This window comes from Pseudochaenichthys georgianus, chromosome 7, assembly GCF_902827115.2.
Source record: "Pseudochaenichthys georgianus chromosome 7, fPseGeo1.2, whole genome shotgun sequence".
NCBI classification, from domain to species: Eukaryota; Metazoa; Chordata; class Actinopteri; order Perciformes; family Channichthyidae; genus Pseudochaenichthys; species Pseudochaenichthys georgianus.
This window is the reverse complement of record NC_047509.1, coordinates 30916335-30927770: the sequence shown is the minus strand read 5'-3', so window position 1 is coordinate 30927770 and position 11436 is coordinate 30916335. Positions and strand designations below refer to the sequence as shown.

General features: G+C 40.7%; 1 protein-coding gene across 1 annotated transcript; it reads right to left on the bottom strand.

The window, feature by feature from the left end:
• Nucleotides 1-631: 631 nt before the first annotated feature.
• Nucleotides 632-11169, bottom strand: mmp23ba (matrix metallopeptidase 23ba). The gene is made up of 8 exons (XM_034086194.2): nucleotides 10796-11169; nucleotides 4756-4892; nucleotides 3927-4066; nucleotides 3295-3462; nucleotides 3042-3206; nucleotides 2042-2152; nucleotides 1013-1139; nucleotides 632-935 (listed from the first exon to the last, which is right to left on the bottom strand). The coding sequence occupies exons 1-8, from the start codon at nucleotides 10919-10921 to the stop codon at nucleotides 761-763; spliced, it is 1149 nt and encodes a 382-aa protein (XP_033942085.1). The 5' UTR covers nucleotides 10922-11169; the 3' UTR covers nucleotides 632-760.
• Between the last annotated feature and the right edge of the window lie 267 nt (nucleotides 11170-11436).

Sequence of the window (11436 nt, the reverse complement as noted above, 5' to 3'; positions counted from 1 at the left end):
TCATCACGCCAAACGAGTCACTTTTAGCTCAGCGGTTGTGACGCCCTGCGACTGATTTAGTGCGTTTATAGCCTAAAGATAGATTTAACTTCTGGTGATTGCATTGACCATCACAAAGTGGTGTTGATATGTGGAGATTATCCTGCTGAAAAATATCCCATTGCTTATTGTCAAGGTACCCATTTGCAAATCTGGGTCGATTTACAAAAAAATGTTATCAATGCACCACTCTATATATTCTCAAACTCGGTTTATATCTTTTGAACTTAGCTACAGTAAAATCTAATTAGTTCCCGTTTTGCTTGGTCACTCCAAGAACCCCTGGTTGGCCTTGGACCATAACTGCCTTAAGCTGCATTCAAATGTTACGAAACAAAACGTCTCTGCGCTGAATTTGCCGTTGTGTTTCAATAGCCTCGGCAAATTGTTGCCTTTCATTGCGCTCGAAATACAATTTATTTAAACTTTGACCTCATTTACTGCTGACCTTTCGTTGTGAAACCAATCAGATGTTTTTACCCGCAAGGCTCTGCGCTCATGTGAATGCAGTTTTGGAAGCAAGAGCTTTGAAGAAAGCAAATCAGAACTTCTGTCATGAGCAACTTTTGTCAGGTGGTGTTTACGAAATAACTACTTGTCACAGAACATTTATTCTTTTCACAAAACCAGTTCACACATTGACAATAAACAGTTGTATTTGAAAGATACAGAAGAAATATGTGCCCAAGTGAGTGAAGTCTCCTTGTGTGCGCGGAGGCCTTTAGAAGCGCACACGCACTCTCCACGAGTAGTTTGTGAGAACTTTGTCCTTTTTTTTCACAACGCAGGTGTACGTGCCTTCGTTGATGGCGTTGGCCACTATCGTGATGTGGTCGTCTTTCAAGGAAATGTAGTTTGGGTGAGATAACTCCAGCAGCTCCCCGTCCTTGTACCAGCTGAAACGGGAGAAAGGTGTTAGATGGTGCTCATTCTTTTATATTATATGTCAGGTGGACAGAAAACAAATACTCACTACACTTTTCCTTTCTTCGATGCTATTTTCTTCCCACAACGAAAAGTGAGTTTCTTGCCCTCGACCACCAGCTTGTGTTTGGTCCTCGGTGCCGCCGGGGTAGGAGCCACAGTGGGGAAAGGAAATTCTGAACAGAGAAACACGTAAGCCGATGCTTCAAAAAAAGACACACAAACATCAGTCTTGATGATCTTAAAATGATCCTGACCAATCATCTTGAGAGTAATCAAAAAAGGATTATCCTGCACCTCTGTGTACTCCGTCGTCTGGAGATGTGACAACTTTCCCTCACTGAAACTCGGTCCAAAAATGTGATACAAACGTGATCACGTGGAACACTATGCTTTTCACAATGCCTTACCTGCGGTCGTCTTATCAATATACTCTCTCCCATCTGGTTTCTTACAAACACAACACAAAGTCAGCTTTAAAAACATTTTGTGTTAATGCCACAAAAATCCAAATTGACCGTGTGTGTCTCTAACCCTCAAGCCACAGTCTGAAATTCCAGTGGTTTGGAGTCACTCAGGAATTTTCCACAGCCGTACAACGTCTCCCAATCAACAACGAGAAACAGATTACTGTGAGCCAGGAATCGTATCCTCTTGCCTCTCCCCGCACTGTCCCTTGTTGCTGACAAAAATCTCCAAAAAGCCACAACAATCCATTGGCCGGGATTGTTTTAAAGGAGCCATTTCCTGTTGTGCAACTTGAGGCCTGTGCAACCCACAATACATATATTCTAGTTTATGCTGTCAGACAGTTGATGGGTTATCAATATTGGCAGCAATTAAAATGTACTTGCTCTAAAACCCAAATGTTCTCCCTGGAGATGATGATGTACTCCAGGATTTAACAGAATCTCCTCCAAGAGCAAGTGTAATAATCTCCTTTCAATTCAACCCCCACCGCTGCTCTGCATGGCTAAACCTGTTGGACCCCGTTGCTCCATTGGCCAACGCTTCACAGCAGCTCGTTGAGCTGCTCAATTGAGGGAAAACTCTCTGTTGGACTGCTGCTGTCTCTTACCGTAACAGAAATCACAGCTGGAGGGGCAGTGCTTCTGCATCAGCCTGCGCTTACTGTCGCAATAGCCTTTCCGAGCCCAGGCAGGACAGATAAATAACCGGTCCAAACATCCTGGAAGAGAGGGGGGGGTAGGATGATCAGACAAGTCAGCAAGTCTCTAATCTACTTTTTGTTCCAATGAAAATTACTCACTATAATGACTCGAGTACTTTTATACAACATTCATTAATGCCAATTCAGTGTCAGTCGTCAGAAGCAAACACTGTGGTCTAAATTCTGGTTGATTGTGGCCAAAAATGGAAAAACTGATTTGTACAGCTAGTTCTTTAGCTGCATATAGATGTACATTTCTAATGCCGGGATTGGACCACATGTATTTATTATCATTTTAACTTTTAATATGATGCACCATTGCTCTGTCAGGGTGGGCTGCTCTAAGAAGCCATTGGCAATGGACCTGACGACGATAAGCATCTGGGGAAGGGCAAATATTGTGGGTGTTGTTTCTGGGCATATTGTTGATTAGCAACCTGAGACGCAATAGTTTAGCTCGAGTTAAGATAAACTATCTAAGAATTAGATTCTTTCACAAGTTCCCAGTTTAAACTGAGTCTGACATTTTGTATCGAATTGGCATTTCGACCAATGCACTCCACGGCAGGGCACACTGCCATTTTTGCTCTCCATACGTACTGTTTACGGGCTGCGTCTGCTCAAAATTGATTGGTCGATTCTACAAAACCGAAAATACAACGCCTCTGATACATATTTCTAACGGATATCCGTTAATATATCGTTGTAGAGATTAGTCTGATCCCAGCATGATAAGTTGTTTTGTTTCTTTTGGTCTTGAGCATGTTTTTCACCTTTTCGATGAATTACAAAATGTCTTCACGACCAAATATCTCCATTTGCCTTTGACTTGCTTCCTACTGGCAATTGTTAAAGCCTGAAAGAAGAGCTTTTCTATTTGTGTTCTGGAAGAAAAGTGTGAACTTACCGTAGAGGCGGTGAATACCCCACACCTCATCCTGTGTGATGAGCTTGCGTCCAGTCAGAGTTGCATTCAGGTGCATTATGGATTTAGGGTTCAATGAGTGCATGAGTCCCAGTACGTGGCCAATTTCATGAGTTGCCACATGGACAAGATCCGTCAGCCAAACACCTGCAACATGGATACTTTTGATTATTTTCTGCGTCAATCACCTTTACAGGTTAAATATGAGCAGTTTGAACATAATGGAGACACATGCCTTTCTTCCAGCTAAAGCGCATGTTTCCTAGAATCCAGTACTCGTGGTCGTCGAAGTGGATCTCGCCTGTTGACGGGAAGAATGCGTGCGCCAATTCTCCTGTGATGCCATCGAAACAATGGTGCAAGTAAGACTGCAGACAGTCTGTGTGGTTGACGGGATAGAAGCCTGCCAAGACAGAGGGAGAGAGACATACCTCAGAGCCGAGGAGGGAAGCCCTCACTCCATTATTTATGCTCTGTGACAACAGCAGGGGGATGATGAATTACAAAAGACAGAGCTCATTACTTTAGCCTTCACCATGACAACCATTCCTCTTGCTGTCACTGAGAATGTATGCAGGACCCTGGAGCTTGAAACCCCGGGGTTGAATAAAGCATAATTTAGACTGCTTTACCATGGGCTGACATATTTGTTAGTTGTTAAGAATTTATATTTTTCCTTTAGAAATATGAATCATGCTGAAATAAGTCTGGTAATATAGTCGTGTTGGTGTGATTTAAGACGTTTGGAGGCAAGGAGATTTCTGGCCTGACAACACGGAGAGAAAAACGATAATGACAAAGCAGTCTGGAGCGCGGAGCCAAGGAAAATCTGTTGGGGATTGATGCAGCCACATGCCGAGTACCCACCAATCTTAATGTCTGCTTCTTGGTCAGCTGGCACCTCTCTGAAGGTAAACGGCGAGACGTCGCTCCACGCGCCAAAAGCCTTGGCAATGCCTCGGCGCGTATCGCTGGCATTTATCAAGTTTGTAGGGAAGGAGAGCAACCTGCTCAGAAACAAAACGGCTTTATGTAGTTATTATTATTAGGACTTCTGCAGTGGAGAGAACTGCCAATGGCTACTGTTCACTCAGAATTCCCACAAGCACTGCAAGTACAGCTCGATTACTTTATATCATATCTCGGATAGTGTGAGACTGATTCTTTTAAATTCAGTATTGATCATAGAGTTTCTATAATGAAAGAGTTGAAGATAATATTTGACTAATTCAAGAACAACTGAAATGTGGCTACTGTCCACTGAGGCTGGATCACCAAAGCCCAGTGCTCACACCTTTCTAAAACACATCTTTTTGAATGGGGGAATCCTTTCTTTATAGCTCCAAAGAAACTAAATGCCTCTGGATCTTCTCCAAACATTAGATGTAGCACAATCCAAGATTAAAACCAAGTACTTTATCATTAACTTTTTTTCTCACAAATGCAAGCAGAGTTGTGGTTGTAGTAGTGGTCCTTTTAAGCTCTGTTACACATCATGACTGACATTAGATGAGAAGATATTGACATGCTCTTTCCATTTAGGGTAAATGGTTCCTTCTAAATTGCCACTGACCGACTTCGCCAACAGTCGATGGCAGTGTTTTCCTGCAAAAACCAACACCAGTCTAACTCTCTCCATGTTCTACAACTGTACTTTGCTGTTGACTTGACTAAAGGAAGAATTGTAAAGGAATACTTGTATGTTAGCTTGAACTCGTCCCATTTGAGCTTCTCCGGGGTGAGGGTGTAGCGCTTGTTCCTGGAGAGGTGAAGCACTTGTGACCGGGCCTCTTTGCGGATCCTGATGAGCAGCACAGTGGTGTAAGCTTCTTCCTTGGACAAAGAAAAACCTTTAATTAATCAATTTACTTTGGAGTATAGTTAGGATATTAAAACACCTTATGCTGTAGGGATTAGCATGGAGTAAGCTTCCAAAATAATTCCATAAACTAAATGATTTGCCAGATGAATGCGTATTACAATCCCTAGAAAGGGTTTTACTTTTGATGCTGCTGGCATTAAACTTCATTAGTAACCTTGACAGTTACAACTGCACCCAGTTTTATTTCACTAGCTTGTATCTGAATTTTACACATTCATTTTTCCTGCGAGGGCATTCCATTTTATGGAAACGGGATGTGGTCAGCAGTTAAAGTGCTTTCCGAACATAAGTATGATTCTTTTCGCAGATAAATTGTGTCTAATGTCCCTTAGGGGATGGGCAACATCAACTCCAAATCATCCCACCTGGATTCTGCGATATTTATTTAGTTTTATGGGTGATTTTATTAAGTGCTTTCATAAATATTTTGTGACTGAAGTTAAGTTGTGGTTTGCTTTGGCTGTGATATTCCAGTAAGTGAATGCACCAGTAGATCAAGTCTATAACTTTCTACAAAGATGGGTTTCAGGTAATAAATCCACTTTCCAACAGTTATTGGGGGCTCATTCTGTGCGTGAGTGCAGGGAAGGCTTTCTGTTTATTATTAATACATTTAAGAAGACAACTGCCCATGTATCCTGAATCTTGTTTTCTTTACAACCTTAAATGTTTCATAAAATTAATCATAGGATGCGAGAGCCTGCTGCAGGTTGCAGTATGAATGTCTTCCAAGGCAGACAATCCACAAAGCGTGTTTATCTTCCAGTGTTTGGCCAGATGTGTGGAGGTGTGAAAGTAGTCTCAATCTCAAGCCTCTTCATTTTGTTCATAGAACTACTGCTAGCCCTTTTGCACTGAACAAACCTAATCCCTTCAAGTAGAGACCAACAGAAAGTGTGCGATTTTATCCCCATTAGTCATCGCAAAATCCCTCATCTGTACAACAGCCGGCTTTTTGCCACATTGAGTCCAGTCGGAACTGTTAATAATGCTATTGCCTGCAAAAAACATACAGATGAACGAAATCTCTGCAATGTCACAAAGAGCTGTTGTGTAGCTCAATGTGGGTGTTAGCCAGTGTTGGGTAGCCAATCGAGGAAATGCAGTTTTGGCACTTGGCTTTAATTTATTTTTCAGCACCATAGGTTGTCTGAAATCACGTAAAAAGTGCGAGTTCTTCAAGGATACTGAGCCACCGAGGCCTAAATGGTTTAGACTTAACTTGCTTTGCCTGCGGTCCACCTTTACAAAATGCTTGGAGGCCATGGCCCAGTTAATAACATTGATTATATGTTGCTGTTGTTTTTTTAAGTACAAGCTCTTATGGTCTATTTGATCCCATTATCACTTGTTTATTTTAATATTGAATTAGAAAATGTTTAGCTGCCCAACCCAGACACCCTGTCTAGCCCTCGGGCCTTAAGTTAAGTAACACTGTTGTATACAATCATACAACTCTATAATGAATACACTAGAATAAAAATCAGTTTAATGCAGTGGTTCCCAAACTCTTGGTTTGCAAGACGATTTAAAGGAGACATGAGCAACACACATTTTTTTCTGTTACAAAAAATGATACAAAAGTTGCTGACTTTTTTTATTAATCTTAAGCAAATTCGATAGTTTGGCGTCTTTCACAACACAATCCAAATATAGCAATTAGCAAGGAAATCTCTTTCAACTATTGGACCTATGTAACATACGCTCCAGTGCGTATTTTCTAACTGAAGGAAAAGTACTGAAGATGGAGAAAAAAACATCAAAGTCCCTCCCTTCACTTTGTATTCTACACCCTGTCCTCAGCTTCCAGTTCCTGCTTCGCCCAGTCAAGACAAAAAGATGCAGTACTTCCTTAATTTCCTTACCTAAATAGTGAAGCAGGGGCAGGCAGTCTGGCACACTGTCCCACACTGCTGTTGAACTTGATGGCCTCTCTTGCTCTGATGTTAAATATAATGTTTCTGTATTACATTATACACATCCTGGTCATTGTTTTACACAACAGTTGCTTCCCTGACCTCAGCTCACACACTGAGCCTCGTGCTCCGTGATTTATGAGGTGTTTAATGTAGTCAGGCCAGCAAAGTTCTTTCTGTGTCCTGTCTTGTTATATTCACTGCAAATATAATCCCCCTCTTTGGCACAAATGGAGATGAGCTGTAAACCGTGACGGCCGAAACAAATGTGCTAGACTAAACCTTGAAGCCAGTGGTGAGTCTGGGGGCACAACATGGAATCCCGGAGGATCCCGGGGCGAGTCTGGAAGACTTTATCTCAGAGACCGTTAAAAAAAGGGGATACAGATTTTCTCCTTAGTTTTAGAGAGTCAAGAAAGGTGATTTTCTGTATAAAACAAAAAAGGGAAATTCTGAATATATAGCAGATTGCAGGTATACCAAACTGATTGTCGACATTGGTAGAAAAGAGTGTTAATAAATATAAATACTTTGTTTTAATGAATTTTTTATACTTTTCTAGATTTTGAACCTTGTTATAGTGCATTTTTTCATTACACTTAAGCGAAAACACATTTAAAATGTAATTAACTGAACCATTTAGAGTCTTTTAAATGTTGCCTTAATTCATTCTGTTAGCCTTCGAGGAGCTTATCTCAGGCAGTTATGTAGTCCTCCACAGCAGTCTTGTTGATGGATGCAGAATGAGTGTGTGGCAAAGGAAATGACATAAAACTATCCCTTAGGCTCTGTATCACAGTGGGTGGCTGGTAGTGTGGAGCAACACATTATCTAATTCATTGACAAATATTACTGTTCGGTTGGCTAATCTAATTATGGAATCCAACTCCTCCATTTGAACACAGCATCAATTAAATCTGATGCTTAAGTTAATGCCTTTGCTATGACTAAAGGATTTCATGAGAAGATATTATTATGCAGAACTCCTGCATAATAAAAGTGTGAATGATGCAATTGCTACTTTAAAAAAAACATTTACTCTGTTAATTTGACAACCTGTCACTAATGACCAACTTAATAAAAAAAAGATACAGCTCTATTTCTGTTCACAAGAATGTTCAAAAAGAGGTAACCACAAAGCGATATTTAACTGAAAATACTAGGGAAATTTTTACTCAGAATTTTTCTTCCACACTTGCCGCTGCTAACATCTCAGTAAATGAGCTAGTAGATCATTTTAATTCAAAAATTTAAAATGTTATAGATGCCATTGCTCCAACTAAGGTAAAGGAAGTGTCTGGCAAGAAAATATCTCCATGGAGAAAGGCCATGACCGTGAAAACAGAAAAAAGAGAATGTCGAAAAGCTGAACGCAGGTGGCGAAAAACAAATCTCCAGGTTCACTTTGACATTTATAAAGAGAGACTTGGCCTTTATAATTTGGAATTGAAAAACGCACGACAATCGTTCTTCTCTGACATCATTACCAAAAACAAAAACAACGCACGTGCCTTGTTTGCTACCGTCGACAGACTAACTAACCCCCCAGTGTCAGTAGCCTCTGAATTTCTATCCACCAGGGCGTGCAATGATTTTGCCTCCTTCTTCACTGACAAAATTCAGAAAATCAGACAAGCAGTCAGTGCCTCTGCATCAGGAACAGCAAATGTGTTGTCTCTGTGTCCACTTAACATAAATTCAGACACCATGACACAATTCCATCAGATTAATGATAAAAACCTAGAGGACATTATACAACTTCTGAAATCCTCCTCCTGCTGCCTTGATATTATTCCAACAGGATTTTTCAAAGATGTTTTGCCTTGCATGGCCTCAGATCTACTTCATATAGTAAACAAATCTCTTCACTCAGGTATTTTCCCACAGGTCCTGAAAACTGCAGTCAATAAACCGCTCTTAAAAAAGAATAATCTAGATGCTTCAGTAATGAACAATTACAGGCCCATATCAAACCTCCCATTTCTAGGTAAAATCATTGAAAAAGTTGTTTTTCAACAGTTGAGTAATTTCTTGCATTTAAATAACTGTTTCGATGTGTTCCAGTCAGGCTTTCGTCCAAACCACAGCACTGAGACTGCTCTTGTAAAGGTCTTTAATGACATCCACTTAAACACAGACAGTGGCAGAACTTCAGTGTTAGTATTATTAGATCTCAGTGCTGCGTTTGACACTGTTGACCACAGCATATTACTAGACCGACTGGAAAACTGGGTGGGACTTTCGGAAACAGTTTTAAATTGGTTTGAATCCTACTTAAAGGACAGAAACAACTTTGTTTCTATAGGTAAATACACATCTGAGTTGACAAATATGACATGTGGGGTTCCTCAAGGCTCCATCTTGGGGCCTCTTCTCTTTAACATCTACATGCTACCACTGGCTCAGATAATGAAAAACAACTAAATAAGTTACCATAGCTATGCAGATGACACACAAATTTACGTAACAATTTCACCAGGAGACTATGCTCCAATTCAAACACTGAGTAAGTGCATTGAACAAATCAATGACTGGATGTGTCAGAACTTTCTCCAATTAAACAAAGATAAAACTGAGGTAATGGTTTTTGGAGCCAAGGCAGAACGTATAAAAGTTATCGCTGAGCTTCAGTCTGCAATGTTCAAAACAACAGAAATCAAAACAGAAATCTATGTGTAGTCATGGACTCTGACCTGAGTTTCAACAGTCACATTAAAACAGTTACTAAATCAGCCTACTATCACCTAAAGAACATATCTAGGATTAAAAGACTAATGTCACAGCAGGATTTGGAAAAACTTGTCCATGCTTTTATCTTCAGTAGACTGGACGACTGCAATGGTGTCTTCACAGGTCTCACTAAAAAATCTATTAGAAAGCTGCAGCTGATTCAGAACGCCGCTGCTCGAGTCCGCACTAACACTAAGAAAGTGGATCACATCACTCCTGTTCTGAAGTCTTTACACTGGCTTCCTGTGTGTCAAAGAATAGATTTCAAAATACTGCTGCTGGTTTATAAAGCACTGAATAGTTTAGGCCCAAAATACATTTCTGACCTCCTGCTAAATTATGAACCATCCAGATCTCTCAGGTCTTCAGGGACTGGTCAGCTTTCTGTCCCCAGAGTCAGAACTAAACATGGTAAAGCAGCGTTCAGTTATTATGCTCCAAATATCTGGAACAAACTTCCAGAAACCTGCAGGTCCGCTGCAACTCTGACTACTTTTAAATCCAGGCTGAAGACTTTTCTTTTTGTCGCTGCTTTTAATTGAACTATTCATATCTTAGACTGCACTGTAACTTTTATCTATGTATTTTTTCTTTTAATGTTTATTTTATTAGCTTTTCTTTTTAATGACTGATTTTAAATGCCTTTTTCTTAATGTCTTTCATTTTTTGTAAAGCACTTTGAATTGCCTTGTGTTGAAAAGTGCTATATAAATAAACTTGCCTTGCCTTGCCTTGCCTTAAATGTTATATTACTGACCAGCTTGTAATCACATGATAAAGAAAATCACTAATCCTGATATATATTTGGTGAATTTGTTGTATAAAAGATCCACCAAGTACCATTCTATACATTTCGACATCATTCAAACTCACAACTGTTTTAGTGCCAGACTGTGAATGAGTTGATTTACAAAAGTTGGTTACTATTTGGAATAGGTGCTGCTTTGTTGAAAGCAGTATAGGATTATGCCGAATTTAAAATCAGTCTTTAATTATTACAAATAATTTCAAAATGTTACGTTTGAAACGCCAAGCTTCACATAAACCTAGGGTACATATTAAGTCACAGAAATGTGAATGAAGTTTGGTGTGGTGTTTTTTTAAACGATTAAAGGAAGTCACAACCTTAGTAATCACAAACCAGACATTATATTGGACTTCACAGAGTCAGTCCCACTGTTATCATGAAGCGGTCACTCACAGCATACCTCTAACCTCCAGGAGGGGAACGCGGTGGTTGGTTGCATCCCGAGGCTCAGCAGCGCGGCGGCCAGCAGAGGAGCGAAGCCCCAGACGCTTCTGCGTAAACTTCTGCGAGTCTGACAGCACACCATGGCTGCGATTTACACCTCCAGAAACCCACACAAAAAACAATAATCCCTCAGTGAAGACGACACAGGTTCACCATCTACTCCCTGGACATTGCGCCCGGTGTTGTCTCGTGGTGCAGCTGTGTGCGGCAGCGCAGCGGATCTTGCGGAGGAGAGGCGCAGACTGCACCAGCACCAGCAGCTCTGGTCTCTTCCGCACTGTGCGCCTGCCAGAGGGCTGGTTTCATATTACTGCGGATGGGGCATGGGGTCAGTGTCGAGACGATCTAATGAAAACCAAACCACTTGTTGCAAACCACTGTCTGGAGCTCAGTTAAAGCGGAATCAGATGCTTTTTTTTAACATGATATTTGAGGTTTATGCCATTCTCCTGAGGGGAAAAAAAGTGTTGTCTTCTCCTTATCCCACTGTCTGCACAACAAATCAAAACAGGACATCCTCCTCTGTTACACAAGTTTCTGCCACACATGCAAACAACAAATGACTTCTAATAAAATCCAGTTTGCATGAAACTCCTA